At 40.9% G+C, this 20,038-nt stretch overlaps 1 protein-coding gene across 1 annotated transcript in view; it reads left to right on the top strand.

Moving 5' to 3' along the window:
* Window positions 1–275: 275 nt before the first annotated feature.
* The window catches only part of LOC135514519 (zona pellucida-like domain-containing protein 1), a 43,793-nt gene continuing 24,030 nt past the window's right edge, over window positions 276–20,038 (top strand). Inside the window, exons 1-5 of the mRNA XM_064937954.1 lie at window positions 276–381; window positions 1,106–1,326; window positions 2,049–2,230; window positions 2,659–2,731; window positions 4,836–4,933. Of these exons, the coding sequence (XP_064794026.1) occupies window positions 276–381; window positions 1,106–1,326; window positions 2,049–2,230; window positions 2,659–2,731; window positions 4,836–4,933 (680 nt within the window). The remainder of the gene's footprint in view (window positions 382–1,105; window positions 1,327–2,048; window positions 2,231–2,658; window positions 2,732–4,835; window positions 4,934–20,038) is intronic.

Genomic DNA, 20,038 nt, shown 5'->3' with positions numbered 1-20,038 from the left:
AATAATTGTCTTTATGTGTTAACACTATTGCTGTTGGCAATAACTAGGATTTACAAAGTATCCCTTTTTGAATTAGATTGACGGTGGATTTCTTGCACCTTATTCTTCATAGAAGTTAAGGTTTGTCTCACTGTGATTTCTGAAATAACTAACAAAATCATGTTACTTTTTTATTCCCATGACGTACACTAAACTGAAGCTCTTAAACCAAAATATGTATGATATGGAAGATTGCAAAGACGGATGAAAAACATTGTTTTCCTCCAGGTGCTGAAATGGAACAAATATGTTTGATCCTTTTGCTTATAAGTAAGGCATTATCAGTTGGAGCACAATTCAATGGATACAACTGTGATGCCAACTTCCACAGCCGCTTCCCTGGTGAGAAAATAAATACATTATTTTAATTTAAATTCAATACAACTTCAATGCAGGTTATTCATATAACTTTATGAATATAACAGAACTTTAACTTAACTCATATTTACTGATGCATGTAACATGTTTGGATAGTGAATAGTTGCTATTTCGTATATATTTCAGGAAGTTTACATGTTTTTTTCTGTCTTCGGAAAAACAGTGAAGCCTTTATATTATAATCAAATACAATGTTATTGTTAGCTGTTCAACTGTCTGACGGCCTGGTGGTAGAAGTTGTCTTGGAGCCTTTGGTCCAAGACCCGATGCTACGGTACTGCCTGCTAGATGGTAACAGGATTAACAGTCCATGGTCCGGGTGACTGTAGTCCTTGACGACCTTCGGGTCTTCCTCAAGCATCACCTGCTGTAGATGTCTTGGAAGGCAGGGAGCTCGCCCCAAGTGAACTATTCGGCCATCTGCACCACCCTCTGTAGAGCTTTGCGGTTGTGGGCAGTGCAGTTGCCGTACCAGGCAGTGATGCAACCCATCAAGATGCTCTTAATATAGACATTTCCAAATAGAGTTCAAATCAATAAAATGATCAACGCCAGTGTGAGCCTTCTTTAGTCTTTTTCTTTAGCCTTTTTTAGTTATCACTCTTTGGAGAAAAAAAATGCATGTAAGGCCATAATATGATTTTGTACTGTGATAATAACTGTTGTTGTTTTCTCTGCTCTCTCCCAGCGGAGCGGGACATTAGTGTGTACTGTGGGGTGCAGACAGTCACCCTCAAGATCAACTTTTGTCCTGTTCTCTTCTCCGGCTACACCGACACTGACCTGGCCCTCAACGGTCGCCATGGAGATGCCCACTGCCGTGGTTTCATCAATAACAACACCTTCCCCACCGTGGTCCTCTTCAGCATTAGCCTAGCCACCCTGGAGACATGTGGCAATGCCCTGGTGGTAAGAGGCTTATTCCAACCACCTGTTTATAATGCCTTCTATCACAGCTATGGGTCAGTTTCCTGGAAACAGATTAAGTTCTGGACTAAAAAGCACTTTCGATGGAGATTATTTATTGAGCATATCTTGAAGTCCAGGACTAAGGTTAATCTGTATCCGGAAAACCCTAAAAGAGTCCATGACAGATCGTGGATCCTCTTACCGTGGCTCCAATCACAGAGCACTTACATCAAGCCCAAGCCATAAATTATTCTAAAAGGCAGCAAAAACAAGAAGAGAAAAACAACTAAATCAAATGTCCTACTATTAGGAATCATCTTAAAAATGTACACACAGTCATCTACAGTGTCTATGTTTTGATGTTGACAACCTATATTTTAGTTTCCAACAGTGGTTCAGTAATTGTAGTGGAGGTTGGAGTTGGGAGAACAGAAGCCTCGGAGAGGTGATTGCTTGTTCCTAAAATCAGCGGGAGAGATTCGAGAGGAGCCTTTACTAAGGTTGCTTTCTTCCCCATTTTGTTGTTTTGATTGTAGTTTGGTTCCTGGGCCGCTGATGCTGTGATAAAGGGAATTGAGTTAGGGATTAGCACGATGAGGGGGCATTAGCTTAATAGTATGGTTGATGTTATCTCCACTGGCTCTCTCTACTGATGGGACCTTGACTCCCATAATGGTGGGGATGGGATGGGGCAGGCATTCACCACTGATTTTGTGTTGCAGGTTTCCACGGCTCAGGGGCCTAATGCTTATGGGAACCTCTCACTGGTGCAGATTGGGAACATATCAGGATACATCGATACACCAGATCCCCCAACTATCATTAGCTACCTGCCAGGTCTGCTCTACAAATTCAGCTGTAGCTACCCTCTGGAATACCTGGTGAACAATACACAGTTGGCTTCGTAAGTGCTGTGAAATAATCCCTAGTTTCTATGATGATTCTTATCCATTCACATGTCTACAATTCCCCTGAATTCATAATGCAATTAATAAGAGATAATTCAAAGTCAGTGAAAAGTCATTGGAATGTGTCAAAATTGTGTTGTCAATGAACTTTAAATGATTACCATTTTAGAGGGATGCAGTAAACTGTAAATGACCAAAATGAAAAATTATAGGAGAGCACAATGAAGATAACACATGATTTGAGAAGGTCATAAAATCTAAGTTTTATGTTAAAAGAGAATGATGCATCACACTGACATGGTACATTTATCAAGATATCTGAAAGTAAACCAAGATAAACAATATGCAAATGTGACTCAATGTTGGATATAAATCAGACAATCAAACATGTTTAGCATAACTTTAATTTTCATGTTTATTCAAGGTCAGCTGCTGCAATATCAGTGAAGGACAGCAATGGTACTTTTGTCAGTACTTTGAGTCTACTGCTTTACAATGTAAGTACATTTTACAAATTACACAATTGCATTTGCTATAATACACTTTCACTGCTAGATTTACGAACCATACTATACATGCAAAGTTTGCATCCGGGAATAAAATGTGCATAGAGTGCCTTCAGAAACTATTCACACCCCTTGGCCTTTTCCACATTTTGTTGTACTCTGTAATTTCAAAGTGGAAGAAACATTCTGACATTTGTATATATTTTTATATTTTTTATAAAAAAAACCCGTCTTGATTAGATACTGTATACCTTCAATAAATGTTAGAATAACCTTTGGCAGCAATTACAGCTGTGAGCCTCTCTGGATAAGTCTCTCAGAGCTTTCCACGCCATCTGGATTGTACAACATATGCCCATTATTATTTTCAAAAATTCTTCAAGCTCTGTAAAATTGGTTGTTGATCATCGCTAGACAACCATTTTCAGGTCTTTCCATAGATTTTCAAGCAGATTTAAGTCAAAACTTTAACTCGGCCACACAGGAACATTCATTGTCTTCTTGGTAAGCACCTCCAGTGTAGATTTGCCCTTGTGTTTTAGGTTATTGTCCTGCTGAAAGGTGAATTCATATCCCAGTGTCTGGTGGAAAGCAGACTGAACCAGGTTTTCCTCTAGGATTTTGCCTGTGCTTAGCTCCATTCCATACATTTTTTATCCTGATAAACTACCCTGTCCTTAATGATGACAAGCATACCCATAACATTATGCAGCCACAACTAAGCTTGAAAGTATGGAGAGTGGTACTCAGTAATGTGTTGAATTGAATTAGCACCAAACATAAGACTTTATTCAGGATAAAAAGTTAAATAATTTGCCACATTTTTTTGCAGTATTACTGCTTTGTTGCAAACAGGATGCATGTTTAGGGATATTTTTATTCTATACAGGCTTACTTCTTTTCACTCTGTCAATTAGGTTAGTATTGTGGAGTAACTACAATGTTGGTGATCCATCCTCAGTTTTCTCCTATCACAGTCATTAAACTCTGTAATAGTTTTGGAGTCAGCATTGGCCTCAGTGAAATCCCTGAGCGGTTTCCTTCCTCCCCGGTAATTGAGTTAGGAAGGATATATCTTTGTAGTTACTGAGTCTATTGATACACATCCAAAGTGTAATTAATTACTTCACCATCCTCAAAGGGATACCCAATGTCTGCTGTTTTATTTATACCCATCTACTAATAGGTGCCCTTCTTTGCGAGGCATTGGAAAACCTCCCTGGTCTTTGTGGTTGAATTTATGTTTGAAGTTCACTGCTCGACCTTACAGATAATTGTATGCGTGGGGTACAGAGATGAAGTAGTCATGATGAAAATCATGTTAAATGCTATTATTGCACACAGTGAGGTCATGCATGTTATTATGTGACTTGTTAAGCAAATATTTGGTCCTGAACTTATTTAGGCTTGCCATAACAAAGGGGTTGAATATTTATTGACTCAAGATATTTCAGCTTTTCATTTTTTATTAATTTATTTAATAAAACACGAAAAACATAATTCCACTTTGACATTATAGGGTATGGTGTGTAGGCCAGTAACAAACAATCTCAATTTAATCAAATTCAGGCTGTAACACAACAAAATGCGGAAAAAGTCAACGGGTGTGAATACATTCTGAAGGCACTAGAGCAAAATGGCCAAATAAAAGTCAATCGTAAACAATGTACCAGAAATATATATTAACCATAAAGACACTACATTCATTTAATCTCCTTCTGAAATGCAAATCAAAGTTATGTCATATCTTATTAGAAGTTCTATCACATCCAGACAAAGGAAGTATTGAGTAGTTTTCATAACTGGGAATTTGACAGTGGATAGGAAATACAGGGGTAGTGTAGCTATTATACATTTACAGGTTAAAAAACGGTGCATACAGAACTATTTTCTATTCCAGTAATGAAGGTGGTTTGTGCCAATTTACCCAAAATGTATTGCTAAAATGAATAATAATAATGAAAAATGGGTATTTTTTCGAACTCAGATTACAAATCCAGTGCAATTCATGAATCCTGTCCTCATCTACATGTTAATATGAGGGATTAAAACAATTGTGACTTGTTGATTTCTTTGTGTGTTTGTCTCTGTAAAGGACTCGTCATACGTTCAGCAGCTGTCAATTCCTATGGCGGGCCTCACACTGAAGACACGTGTGTTTGCAGCAGTCAAAGCTACCAACTTGGACAGGAGGTAACCAATCATTTCATTTCATCAAGAACTTCCAAGAGCCATATAACACATGTCTGCAGGCCCTTCTTGAACTTCGGGCAATTGTGGAATGTACATTAGGGACTTTAACATTTGATTGGGGGGAAAGTGACAACCACGGCAGCTGCAAAAATGTTACCGCAGTGCAATCGTATGTATTGTCAGAGTAAGAGGTTTGATCTGGGATCAGGTCTCTTCATGTCCATGTGAGTCTTGTTTATTAGGATCCAAAAGTTCAAATTGATCTTAGATCAGCATTCTGACTCTGAGATGCTTTATGAATACTGTCCCTGAACTGTATGTACCACCTTAGTGAGTGTACCATTTTTTTCACTTTTGGAGTTAAACAATACTATAATAATAATTAGCAGGAACGTAAAAATAAATATTTTCACTACACACAATGGGAATCATTATCCCACTGCCCTACATACAGCTCTGCAGTAGATCAGATTTGCTGTGAATGCGAAAGAAATTCACACCTCTTTAGGCGTGGTGCTACAGTAGCTAGCAGAGTAGAAGGCTTCTATACAGCTTCTACGACCAACCCACAAGACTTCTGAACATCTAGTCAAATGGCTACCCAGACTATTTGCAGTGCCCCCCCCCGGTGCCCTCGCACATTGACTCTGTATCGGTACCCCCCTGTATATAGTCTCGCTATTGTTATTTTATTGCTGCTCTTTAATTACTTACTGATTTAATCTCTTATTCTTATCCATATTTTTTTTCAACTGCATTGTTGGTTAGAGCTTGTAAGTAAGCATTTCACTGTAAGGTGTTGTATTCGGCACATGTGACGAATAACATTTTATTTTATTTGAATCCTTGAAAAAGAAAAGGAGATCCTCACACTCTAGGAGCTCAGATGCAATAATTAAATAACCAACATTTAGACAGCCAAGCTGTCTTCATAATACCCTGATGAAGACAGCTCGGCTGTCGAAATGAAAACAGTTTGGCTGTCAAAATGTTGTTTATAAAATTATTGCATCTGAGCTCCTAAAGTGTATGGCTCTCCTACTCTTTTCCAGAATTTTTTTTTTTTTAAGTATATACAGTTGAAGTGGGAAGTTCACATACACTTAGGTTGGAGTCATTAAAACTTGTTTTTCAACCACTCCACAAATTTCTTGATAACAAACTATCATTTTGGCAAGTCGGTTAGGACATCTACTTTGTGCATGACAAGCAATTTTTCCAACAACTGTTTACAGACAGATTATTTCACTTATAATTCACTGTATCACAATTCCAGTGGGTCACAAGTTTACATACACTAAATTGACTGTGCTTTTAAACAGCTTGGAAAATTCCAGAAAATGATGTCATGGCTTTAGAAGCTTCTGATAGGCAAATTGACATAATTTGAATCAATTGGAGGTGTACTTGTGGATGTATATCAAGGCCTACCTTCGAACTCAGTGCCTCTTTGCTTGACATGGGAAAATCAAAAGAAATCAGTCAAGACCTCAGAAAAAAAAACTGTAGACCTCCACAAGTCTGGTTATACCTGAAGGTACCACATTCATCTGTACAAACAATAGTACGCAAGTATAAACACCATGGGACCACGCAGCCGCCATACCGCTCAGGAAAGAAGGTGTTCTGAGGGGAAAAAGGGGGGTTGCAACTCAATATTATTATATTTATCAATCTAGCTTATGAGTTTTAAATTTACACTTCCTCAGATGGAAGGAATTCCAACCAAAAGTTCAAAGTGTGAAAATGGAGCATAATTCAGTTTTAATACACTTCTGACCTTGAACTTAAGCATGAGAAAAGCATGCTACTCACCTGCTACTGGTCTGGGGTGGAGATCAGAGAAATGGTGTGGTGGCGGTGTATTTACAGATACGCTGTATTTTGGCCCAACTTTCCACTGTATTTTTTTACCATCTGTATCGTGTTAAATATTGTCCACTATCGGTAGACAACGTTAGTTATACCAGCATACATTTATTTCTGTCACTTCAGTGTTAGTTTCCTTACATTTTGCATCATTCCATTCCATTGTTAGTTTACTTTTCTTTCCTCTGTCACGTTCCTGTGGTTGTTCCAAGTGAATCATGAATCATATTAGGCTAACAAATTCAAAGTTGTGCAGTAATTTGGAATGTGTAACCTACTCGAATCATTATGGAATTCAGACCACAAAAGGCAGTTTAAACCTTGGGCCTGGCGACTGAACAGTTGAGCTGTTGTCATCAGAGTTCCATGATTATTAGGGTATATTTATAGGACTACTGTTCAACCCCTATTGTACACTTTTCTCACCTTCTAATATTTAATGGATTAAAAGGTAATTTACCACCTTCACAAGTGCAGTCTCAGTGCTATGATGGGGTCAAACCAGACTGAAACATTTTGTATACATTGTTTGTATTCAAGAAGGCAGTGAGTTGCTGCGCTACAGCTTTTTCTAAAAATGTTGAGAGGAATGGGACATTCCATATAGGCCGATTAGTTTTTTACATTTTCTGCGCCAAGGTTTGGCTTTTTCAAGAGAGGCTTTATTACTGCCACTTTTAGTTTGGTACACATCCGGTGGATAGGGAGCCGTTTATTATGTTCAACATAGGAGGGCCAAGCACAGGAAGCAGCTCTTTCAATTGTTTGTTGGAATAGGGTCCAGTATGCAGCTTGAAGGTTTAGAGGCCAAGATTATTTTCATGAATGTTTCAAGAGATATAGGATTAAAAAACGTGAGTATCTCAATTGATCCTAGGTCCTGGCAGTGTTGTGCCTGGACAACTGAGCTTTGGAGAAATTTGCAGACTCAACAGAGTCCGTAATTTGCTTTCTAATGATCATGATCTTTTCGTCAAAGAAGTTCATGAATTCATCACTGCTGAAGTGAAAGCCATTCTCTCTTGGGGAATGCTGCAATTTAGTTAGCTTTGCGACAAAAATACATTTTGAAAAATAGAATGATCAAGCAGCAGTGAGGGCTCTTCGATACTGCACGGTACTGCTTTTCCAAGCAAGACTTCTAGTTTGGTGTGGCGCCATTTCCGTTCCAATTTTCTGGAAGCTTGCTTCAGGGCTTTGGTATTTTCTGTATACCAGGGTTAGTATACAGTTAGTTTCTTGTTTTTTTTGTATTGTTTTTATGGGAGCGACTGCATCTAGGGTATTAGGAACTTAGGTCCTCAGTTAGGTGGTTAAATGATTTTTATACTCTGACGTCCTTGGGTAGGCGGATGGACTCTTGAAGGGCATCTAGGAATCTTTGGGTTGTCCGAGAATTTATAACACGGCTTTTGATGATCCTTGGTTGGGGTCTAAGCAGATTATTTGTTGTGATTGCAAACATAATAAGATGGTGGTCCGATAGTCCAGGATTAAAGGGAAAAACGTTAAGATCCACAATACTTATTCCACTGGACAAAACTAGGTCCAGGGTATGACTGTGGCATGTTGGCCAAAACCCACTGAGTCAATGATGGCTCCAAAAGCCTTTTGGAGTGGGCCTGTGGACTTTTCCATGTGAATATTAAAGTCACCAAAAAATGTAATATTATCTGCCATGACTACAAGGTCAAATAGGATTCAGGGAACTCATTGAGGAACGCTGTACACGGCCCAGGGTGCCTGCAAACAGTAGCTATAACAAGTGATTGAATAGGCTGCATAGATTTCATGACAAGAAGCTCAGAAGATGAAAACCGTCTTTTTTTATCAATTGAAATTTGCCATCGTAAATGTTAGCAACACCTCCATCTTTGCGGGATGCATGGATAATATGGTCACTAGTGTAACCAGGAATAGAGGCCTACATTTATCAGGATTGAGCCATGTTTCAGTCAGGCCAATCACATCAAGATTATGATAAGTGATTTGTTCATTGACTATAACTGCTTTCGAAGTGAGAGATCTAACATTAAGTAGCCCTATTTTGAGATGTGAGATCACAATCTCTTTCAATAATGACAGGAAGGGAGGATGTCTTTATGACCCCTCGAGGACCGATGGGAGGTGGGGATAATAGACCTGAGCCAGCCGTAGAATCCATCGTGGCTGACAAAGAGGCCGGAGTCTGACACCCTCATGGCCAGATAAGGTTGGAAGCTTGGAAGATCTGAACCAAGGTAGGATCCCCCTGGGAAACAGGGTAGAGGACGATGGCTCGGAAACCTCCAAGGCCAGGGTGGCGAAGCTGTTTAATGTCTAGATTGGGCTTTCCAAAGTCTAAGAAGCCACGTTCACCATTGACCGCTGCCTTCCATTAGGGGCAGCACGTATCCTAGTAGTTAAGAGCGTTGGCCCAGTAATTGAAAAGTTGCTGGTTCAAATCCCTAAGCTGACTTGTTGAAAAATCTGCCAATATGCCCTTGTGCAAGGCACTTAAACCTTATTTATCCTCTGTAAGCGTCAGTCCTGTTACATTTTCCACAGGCGGAGGTGACTTCCCCGGTGAGAGGTCCCTGAGGTCCCATTCAGTGGTGACAGGGCATTTATACTCTCACCATGTCAGAACTACATCCAGCCCGAGGTGTAGAGAAGGAGGTAGGTGGCTGTGGTCTAACCAGCAAATTGTGCAACAGCGAGATTTGCTTGCTGAAGGTAGAGAGCTCGGTCCTCCGCAAGTAGGCAGTTGTTGCTCTCAAAATCCAGTCGTTCACAGTGTCCCGGAAAAGAGCTTAGTAAAGTCCTGTAACACAAGAAGCACTCATCTCTTCCTCTGAATGGGGAGGCCTCCATGAGAAGAGGCAGTTCCAAATTGTGAAAATCCAAGCAGCTATTTTCGTTAGCTTGATGTCTTGTCTCTTAAGGATCTGCACCCTTTTTTTCAATTTTCACCAAAAATGACATCTACATCCTGTAGTTCAGGCCCTGAAGCAAGGATACGCATATTCTTGGTACCATTTGAAAGGAAACACTTTAAAGTTTGTGGAAATGCAAAAGGAATATAGGAGAATATAACACAATAGATCTGGTAAAAGTTAATACAAAGAAAAAACAACCGTTCTTTTGTATTTTTCTGTACCATCATCTTTGAAATGCAAGAGAAAGGCCATAATGTATTATTCCAGCCCAGGTGCAACTTAAATTTTGTCCACTAGATGGCAGAAATGTATGTGCAAAGTTTTAGACTGATCAGATGAACCATTACATTTCTGTTCAAATTTTTTTATGAAGACTGCCCAAATGTGCCTAATTTGTTCATTAATAACTTTTCATGTTCAAAATTGTGCACATAAACAATAGCATGGTATTATTTCACTGTAAGAGCTGCTGTAAATTGGACAGTGCAGTTAGATTAACAGGAATTTAATATTTCTACCAATATCAGATACATCTATGTCCTGGGAAATGTTCTTGTTACTTACAACCTCATGATAATCGCATTAGCCATACGTTAGCTCAACTGTCCCATGGAAGGGACAATGATCCAAAAAGAAGCTAGCAGCTGAGCTAGCAGCTTCGTAGAACTAGCTAATGTTAGCTGTTCTGTTAAGCTCAATTTTGGGACAAGAAATAGCAGTCTGTAGTGGAATCTGTGCAAAAACAAGTGAAGTATTTATCATCTAATTCACATTGGCTACATTTAGTCAAAAACAACAAACCGAATATTAGAGATCAATAAAAGAAAGCCATGTCAATAGACAAATATTTGTCTTCTGTTCAGTACCAATTGGTAGATTTTTTAAATACTTATATATTATGAGTTACAGAAGCATTTATTTAAAAAATTATATAAAGCTTGAGAGCTTTTACACACTAAATACTATATATGTATATATAATTATATTTATTTATTTTACCTTTATTTAACCAGGCAAGTCAGTTAAGAAAAAATTCTTATTTTCAATGACGGCCTAGGAACAGTGGGTTAACTGCCTGTTCAGGGGCAGAACGACAGATTTGTACCTTGTCAGCTCGGGGGTTTGAACTCGCAACCTTCCGGTTACTAGTCCAACGCTCTAACCACTAGGCTACCCTGCCGCCCCAAATACACACAAAAGTATGTGGACAGCCCTTCAAATTAGTGGATTTGTCTATTTCAGCAACACTAGTTGCTGACAGGTGTATACTTTCGAGCACACAGCCATGTAATCTCCATAGACAAACATTGGCAGTAGAATGGCCTTACTGAAAAGCTCAGTGACTTTCAACGTGATACCATCATAATATGCCACATTTCAAAAATTCAGTTTGTCAAATTTCTGTCCTGCTAGAGCTGCCCCGGTCAACTGTAAGAGCTGTTATTGTGAAGTGTAAACATCTAGGAGCAACAACGGTTCATCCGCGAAGTGGTAGGCCACAAGCTCACAGAACGGGACCGCCGAGTGCTGAAGCTCGTAGCATGTAAAAATCGTCTGTCTTCGGCAGCAACACTCACTACCACATTCCAGACTGCCTCTGGAAGCAACGTCAGCACAAGAGCTTCATCGGAGCTTCATGAAACGGGTATACATGGCTGGCAGCGTAACCTAGTGGTTAGAGTGTTGAACTAGTAACCGAAAAGTTGCAAGATCAAATCCCTGAGCTGACAAGGTACATACTGTTGTTCTGCCCCTGAACAAGGCAGTTAGCCCAAAAATAAGAATTTAGTTTTAACTGACTTGCCTAGTTAAATAAAGGTAAAATAAAAAAATATATTAAAAAAATGGCAGAGCAGCCGTACACAACCCTAAGATCACCATGCACAATGCCAAGTGTCGGATGGAGTGGGTAAAGCTTGCTGACTCTGGCGCAGTGGAAATGTGTTCTCTGGAATGATGAATCACGCTTCACCGTCTGACGGACAAATCTGGGTTTGGCGGATTCCAGGAGAACGCTACCTGCCCCGATGCATAGTGCCAATTGTCATGGTCTGGGTCTGTTTTTCATGGGTCAGACTAGGCTCCTTAGTTCCAGTGAAGGGAAATCTTAACGCTACAGTATACAATGACATTCTAAACGATTCTGTGCTTCCAAATATGTGGAAACAGTTTGGGGAAGGCCCCTTCCTGTTTCAGCATAATGCACCCGTGCACAAAGCCAGGTCCATACAGAAATGGTTTGTCAAGATCGGTGTGGAAGAACTTGACTGGCCTGCACAGAGCCCTGACCTCAAGCTCATCGAAAGCCTTTAAGATGACCTGGAACGCTGACTGCAAACCAGGCCTAATTGCCCAACATCAGTGTCCGACCTCACTAATGCTCGTGGCTGAATGGAAGGAAGTCCGTGCAACATCTAGTGGAAAGCCTTCCCAGAAGAGAAGGAGGCTGTTATAGCAGCAAAGGGGGGACCAACTCCATATTAATGCCCATGATATTGGAATGAGATGTTTGACGAGCAGGTGTCCACATTCTTTTGGTCATGTAGTGTATATTGATGAATCAAAAATACAGTGGTTTGATTCATCTTGAAAGTTGCTATATTCAATTATTGAAATCCATAAAATATTGGAAGGTGAGAAGTGTATAATAGGGGTTGAACAATAGTCCTATAAATCTGCCCTAATAATCCTCACTAATCATGGAACTGTGATGACAACAGTCCAGTCGCCGTGCGCCAGGCTCCAGGTTTAAACTGATAGGTATGGTCCATAATGATTCAAATGGACATGTCCCAAATGATTGCACAATCTATGATCCACTATTGAGATCCTCAGAAACAACCATATGAACATGACAGAGGAAAGAAGCGTAAATTAACGATGTATTGAAATTATGCAAAATGTAAGGAAACACACTGAAGTCAGTGACAGTTATAAATATATGTGGGTATATCTGACTGTGGCTAAAATGTAACACATTACACATTTTAAAAAATATAGAAAAGCTGAGCATACACACTGAACAAAAATATAAACGCAACATCTAAATTGTTGGTCCCATGTTTCATAGGCAGATTTTTTTCCAGAAATGGTTCATCCGCACAAAATCTTATTTCTCTCAGATTTTGTGCACAAATGTGTTTACATCCCTGTTTGAGAATTTCTCCTTTGCCAAGATAATCCATCCACCTGACAGGTGTGGCATATCAAGAAGCTGATTAAACAGCATGATCATTACACAGGTGCATCTTGTGCTCGGGACAATAAAAGGCCACTGTAAAATGTTCAGTTTTGTCACACAACACAATGCCACAGATGTGTAAAGTTTTGTGTAAATGTCCACCAGAGCTGATGTCAGAGAATTTAATGTTCATTCCACTACCATAAGCTGCCTCCAACGTCCTTTTAGAGAATTTGGCAGTACATCCAACCGGCCTCACAACCACAGGACTTCCACATCCGGCTTCTTCACTTGAGGGATTATGGGGTTGGGGGCTGAGGCGTATTCCTGTCTGTATTAAAGCCCTTTGGTGGGGAAAAACAAATTCTTATTGGCCGAGCCTGGCTCCCCAGTGGGTGGGCCTATGCCCTCCAAGGCCAAACTATGGCTGCACCCTTGCCCAGTCATATGAAATCCATAGATTTTGGCCTAATTTATTGATTTAATTTGACTGAATTCCTTATGAACTGTAACTCAGTAAAAAAAAACACAAAAAAACGGCATGTTACGTTCATATTTTTGACGAGTATAATTAATATATTCCATAAATCAACTCTGTAGGTTTATTAGTATACTGTTATGGCTACTGATGCCTATAACTTGGGTCTCCAAATGGCATCCCAAGTTATCAGGCCAGCATTTTGTCAACTTCAAATGTGGACACATGATATGTCGATAAAGTGCCTTCTGAAATTACTCATTGAATTATTCCACATTTTGTTGTGTTACAGCTAGAATTTAAAATATATTAAATATATTTTTTTCTCACCTTCTACACACAATACCCCATAATGACAAAGTGAAAACAATACAGAAATATATCATTTACATAAGTATTCACACCCTGTCACGGGATTCTTCTGTTGAAGGAGAGGTGGACCAAAACACAGTGTGGTTATTTTGATACATCTTTAATAAAGATGACAATAGAACAATATACAAAAACAAGAAACATGAAAAACCAAAAACAGCCCTAGCTGGTGGAACAAAGACAGGAACAAACCCCAACACCAAACAGGCTACCTAAATATGGTTCCCAATCAGAGACAATGACTAACACCTGGCCTCTGATTGAGAACCATATGAGGCCAAACATAGAAACAGACAAACTAGACACACAACATAGAATGCCCACTCAGATCACACCCTGACCGAACATACAAAGCAAACTATGGTCAGGGTGTGACACACCCCTGGGTCAATACTTTGTCAAAGCACCTTTGGCAGCGATTATAGCTGTGATCTTTCTGGGAAGTCTCTAAGAGCGTTCCACACTTAATTGGGCAACATTTGTCCATTGTTGTTTCAAAATTCTTCAAGCTCTGTAAAATTGGTTGTTGATCATTGCTAGACAACCATTTTCAGGTCTTGCCATAGATTAAGGTAGATTTAAGTCAAAGCTTTAACTCGGTAAGCAACTCCAGTGTAGATATGTCCTTGTGTTTTAGGTTATTGTCCTGCTGAAAGGTGAATTAATCTCCCAGTGTGTGGTTTCCTCTAAGATTTTGCCTGTGCTTAGCTCCATTCCATTTCTTTATTATCCTGAAAAAGTCCCCAGTCCTTAACGATTACTAGCATATACATAACATGATGCAGCCACCACTATGCTTGAAAATATGGAGAGCTACCAACAGGTGCCCTTCTTCGTGAGACATTTAAAAACTCCATGGTTTTTGTGGTTGAATCTGTGTTTGAAATGTACTGCTTGTATCACAAAGTCAGGATGAGACCCAGGAGGTGGATAGTTCAAAACGCAGATATTTATTTTGACACAGGGAAAAACAAAAACGGAAAAACACGCTGGTACAACCTGACAAGACGAACTGGCAACAGACAAACAGAAAATGCAGGTATAAATACACAGGAGATAATGGGGGGAAATGGGATACACCTGGTGTGGGGGTGGAGACAAGCACAAGACAGGTGAAACAGATCAGGGTGTGGCAGCTCAACTGAGGGACCTTACAATTATCTGTATGTGTGGGGTATAGCGATGTGGTAGTCACACAAAAAAATCCTATTAAATCCTATTCTCTTTTAAAATTGTTTGCTTTAATATAAATATATCTCTGGCATATCAGTTCATATTGTGTCCATATTGTCCATGGAACAATACACAACAATTCAATTTTTCCTTACAGTAATTGTCATTCAGTGGGTGAGGATGAGACAGAAAAGAAAACATCTGCTCAAAATATTTAGCGAGTTTCTGCAAATTATTAGTTCCTGTGTTGGCGTTACAGGAAGAACTTGATGCATTTTTCTCCATATTCCATCCAGTTTGCTTTATTTTTGTAAGAGATTGCATTAGATCGTTCTTGATTAAGTTCCTCCAATTCTTTTTGTTTTTCCTCTAACTTATTTTGTATCTCGGTAGTATCGTTTTTATTGCTATCTACCTGTACTATTAGTTTATATATTTCCCTTGTTAGTTTTGTCTCTTTAGCCAGAAACTGCTTTTTTATTATTGATGAATATTGAATTGAATGATCTCTGAAGGTACATTTTAAAGGTTTCCCAAACATGAAGGATTTTCTGAACCTATATTGTACTGGAAAAATTCAGTTGTAAATTATTTTGTCTTAGTTAAAAAATAATTTGGCCTCCAGTAAACTTTGATTCAATTTCCAATATCCCCGTCCATACTGAAATTCAATAAGAGTTATGTGAAGGCCAATTAGATGATGATGATCCAATCACATTCTGTCTCCTATTAAAACTTTTTTAACCTTTGATGAAAGAGAGAAAGAGACAAGAAAGCAGGCAAGACGACGAGCTTGATTAAGTCTCCTCCATATATCTCACTAGGTCAGGGTTTTTCAGTCTATAAATATACACTATTTCTAATGTGTCCATAATATTTGTGATTTCCTTAAGGGCACGGTGATAGTTTGTAGAGTGATTTCCTTTACGGTCCATTGAGGTACTTGTTGGTACTTGTAAGTTCAATAAATTGGTATAAATATTTTCAATGAAGTATGGATCAACCTAATTTGGACAATATAGATTAATGAGCCAATCTATTTTTCATCCACTTTCATATTCAGAAAGATCCACCTTCCTTGCGAATCATTCTTAACTATTTGCATATTCAGATCAACATTTTTGTTAATTAGTATCATCACACCTTTTGAGTTCCTTTGTCCATGACAGAACATTATTTCACCACCCCATTCCCTTTTCCACACAACTTCATCTAAGGATGTAGAGTGAGTTTCCTGTAAACAGTATATGTTATATTCCTTTTCTTTTAGCCACGTAAAGACTGATCATCTTTTTTAATAATCTGATAAACCATTACAATTATAACTGGCTATACTTGTTTCACCCCTTATCATAACTAGAATCTATTCTCAGTCTAAATTGACCATAATTAGTGCTTGTAAAGTTACTGCCATAAGAGGTATTACGGTCAAAATTAGAGATTTCAAATGTCTGATATTTAGAATTAAAGAAACAGGTTCTAGCAATATTTGTTTTATTTTCTTGTCTGTTTGACTGTGAGCCAATGCCACAGATGTTAGAAAATGTTGTCAAGCTATTATGTGTGTAGTAAATCTGAGAAGGTTGATGTGTTTGATATTGGATGTGATATAGTGAGTGTGGACGATGTCTGTATAAGAGTAAGACTAATGTGTGATGACCAAATAAATAATAACCCAGCCAATATGCATGGTTGAGTGTCTATGTGTGTAACAGGAAGTGAGTATAGCCTTAATATTCAGGATGATAAATGTCATCCATATTGTATCACCATCATAGTTGCATCATAACCTTTTAACATAATTTTCATAGAAAATCAAATCCCAGCATTTACAAAGCAATTAACGTTTCACATGATCATGAAAGAGACCTTGCATTACTATAGACTAGAGGTCGGCCGATTAATCGGAATGGCCGATTAATCGGAATGGCCGATTAATCGGAATGGCCGATTAATTAGGGCCGATTTCAAGTTTTCATGGGGACATTGCTCAATGGGGACATTGCTCTCTGAGTGTAGTCTTTCGGATGGGACGTCAAATGGGTGTCCTGACTCTCTGTGGTCACTAAAGATCTCATGGCATTTACATTACATTTAAGTCATTTGGCAGACGCTCTTATCCAGAGCGACTTACAAATTGGTGAATTCACCTTATGACATCCAGTGGAACAGCCACTTTACAATAGTGCATCTAAATCATTTAAGGGGGGGGTGAGAAGGATTACTTTATCCTATCCTAGGTATTCCTTAAAGAGGTGGGGTTTCAGGTGTCTCCGGAAGGTGGTGATTGACTCCGCTGTCCTGGCGTCGTGAGGGAGTTTGTTCCACCATTGGGGGGCCAGAGCAGCGAACAGTTTTGACTGGGCTGAGCGGGAACTGTACTTCCTCAGTGGTAGGGAGGCGAGCAGGCCAGAGGTGGATGAACGCAGTGCCCTTGTTTGGGTGTAGGGCCTGATCAGAGCCTGGAGGTACTGGGGTGCCGTTCCCCTCACAGCTCCGTAGGCAAGCACCATGGTCTTGTAGCGGATGCGAGCTTCAAATGGAAGCCAGTGGAGAGAGCGGAGGAGCGGGGTGACGTGAGAGAACTTGGGAAGGTTAAACACCAGACGGGCTGCGGTGTTCTGGATGAGTTGTAGGGGTTTAATGGCACAGGCAGGGAGCCCAGCCAACAGCGAGTTGCAGTAATCCAGACGGGAGATGACAAGTGCCTGGATTAGGACCTGCGCCGCTTCCTGTGTGAGGCAGGGTCGTACTCTGCGGATGTTGTAGAGCATGAACCTACAGGAACGGGCCACCGCCTTGATGTTAGTTGAGAACGACAGGGTGTTGTCCAGGATCACGCCAAGGTTCTTAGCACTCAGGGAGGAGGACACAATGGAGTTGTCAACCGTGATGGCGAGATCATGGAACGGGCAGTCCTTCCCCGGGAGGAAGAGCAGCTCTGTCTTGCCGAGGTTCAGCTTGAGGTGGTGATCCGTCATCCACACTGATATGTCTGCCAGACATGCAGAGATGCGATTCGCCACCTGGTCATCAGAAGGGGGAAAGGAGAAGATTAATTGTGTGTCGTCTGCATAGCAATGATAGGAGAGACCATGTGAGGTTATGACAGAGCCAAGTGACTTGGTGTATAGCGAGAATAGGAGAGGGCCTAGAACAGAGCCCTGGGGGACACCAGTGGTGAGAGCGCGTGGCGAGGAGACAGATTCTCGCCACGCCACCTGGTAGGAGCGACCTGTCAGGTAGGACGAAATCCAAGCGTGGTCCGCGCCGGAGATGCCCAACTCGGAGAGGGTGGAGAGGAGGATCTGATGGTTCACAGTATCGAAGGCAGCCGATAGGTCTAGAAGGATGAGAGCAGAGGAGAGAGAGTTAGCTTTAGCAGTGCGGAGCGCCTCCGTGATACAGAGAAGAGCAGTCTCAGTTGAATGACTAGTCTTGAAACCTGACTGATTTGGATCAAGAAGGTCATTCTGAGAGAGATAGCGGGAGAGCTGGCCAAGGACGGCACGTTCAAGAGTTTTGGAGAGAAAAGAAAGAAGGGATACTGGTCTGTAGTTGTTGACATCGGAGGGATCGAGTGTAGGTTTTTTCAGAAGGGGTGCAACTCTCGCTCTCTTGAAGACGGAAGGGACGTAGCCAGCGGTCAGGGATGAGTTGATGAGCGAGGTGAGGTAAGGGAGAAGGTCTCCGGAAATGGTCTGGAGAAGAGAGGAGGGGATAGGGTCAAGCGGGCAGGTTGTTGGGCGGCCGGCCGTCACAAGAAGCGAGATTTCATCTGGAGAGAGAGGGGAGAAAGAGGTCAGAGCACAGGGTAGGGCAGTGTGAGCAGACCCAGCGGTGTCGTTTGACTTAGCAAACGAGGATCGGATGTCGTCGACCTTCTTTTCAAAATGGTTGACGAAGTCATCTGCAGAGAGGGAGGGGAGGGGGAGGAGGATTCAGGAGGGAGGAGAAGGTGGCAAAGTGCTTTCTAGGGTTAGAGGCAGATGCTTGGAATTTAGAGTGGTAGAAAGTGGCTTTAGCAGCAGAGACAGAGGAGGAAAATGTAGAGAGGAGGGAGTGAAAGGATGCCAGGTCCGCAGGGAGGCGAGTTTTCCTCCATTTCCGCTCGGCTGCCGGAGCCCTGTTCTGTGAGCTCGCAATGAGTCGTCAAGCCACGGAGCGGGAGGGGAGGACCGAGCCGGCCTGGAGGATAGGGGACATAGAGAGTCAAAGGATGCAGAAAGGGAAGAGAGGAGGGTTGAGGAGGCAGAATCAGGAGATAGGTTGGAGAAGGTTTGAGCAGAGGGAAGAGATGATAGGATGGAAGAGGAGAGAGTAGCGGGGGAGAGAGAGCGAAGGTTGGGACAGCGCGATACCATCCGAGTAGGGGCAGTGTGGGAAGTGTTGGATGAGAGCGAGAGGGAAAAGGATACAAGGTAGTGGTCGGAGACTTGGAGGGGAGAAAATCATAAGAGTAGAGGTGTTAAACATGGTGACCTGGCTAAATACCCAAACTGGCCCTCATACCATTGTCGTGTCAATGTCTATGCCGGATTAAGTGATATGAATATCAAACAGAAAACGTCCCCGGTGGACGGACCCGACATGACGACTGGTTACACAAAGGAAAGGGGGTTGGGTTTGAGTGAAAGAGCGGGAAGACTGAGGAACAAAGGGAGAAGCTATGCTATCGTAAATACAGTATCTTATGCATTCTAAATTACCGCCCATTTGGAATAGGAAAATACAATAAATATTTACTCTGAGCTGCACTTCAATAGGTGGGTTGTAGATGGAAGGCCGTGTTGCCCAACAGAGATCTTCCTGTCCTCGGAAGAATGTCTCTGGTGGTAAACTGGATATGTTGTAGTATCGTCATTGAGTGTTAGACTGGATCCGTCGTCCGTCCTTTCCTAGCCCACGTTTACAGCGGCCGCTGCGTTAGCAGCGGCTAGGAGGTATCACTTCTGTAGTGAATAAGAGTTCAAAGTTTACACCATTCGCAACCAAAGCTCACACTGAGGTTCGGCTTAGTTCTGTAGTTGACATGTTAGTCCTTTTAACGTGGGACAGTCGTCCTCACGTCCTCGGAACAGGAGGTTACATTTTATATAGTGCTTTATATAGGA

The sequence above is a fragment of the Oncorhynchus masou genome, chromosome 26, assembly GCF_036934945.1.
Source record: "Oncorhynchus masou masou isolate Uvic2021 chromosome 26, UVic_Omas_1.1, whole genome shotgun sequence".
Classification (NCBI taxonomy): domain Eukaryota; kingdom Metazoa; phylum Chordata; class Actinopteri; order Salmoniformes; family Salmonidae; genus Oncorhynchus; species Oncorhynchus masou.
The sequence above is the reverse complement of the archived record's forward strand: the minus strand, read 5'-3'. Positions and strand labels throughout refer to the sequence as shown.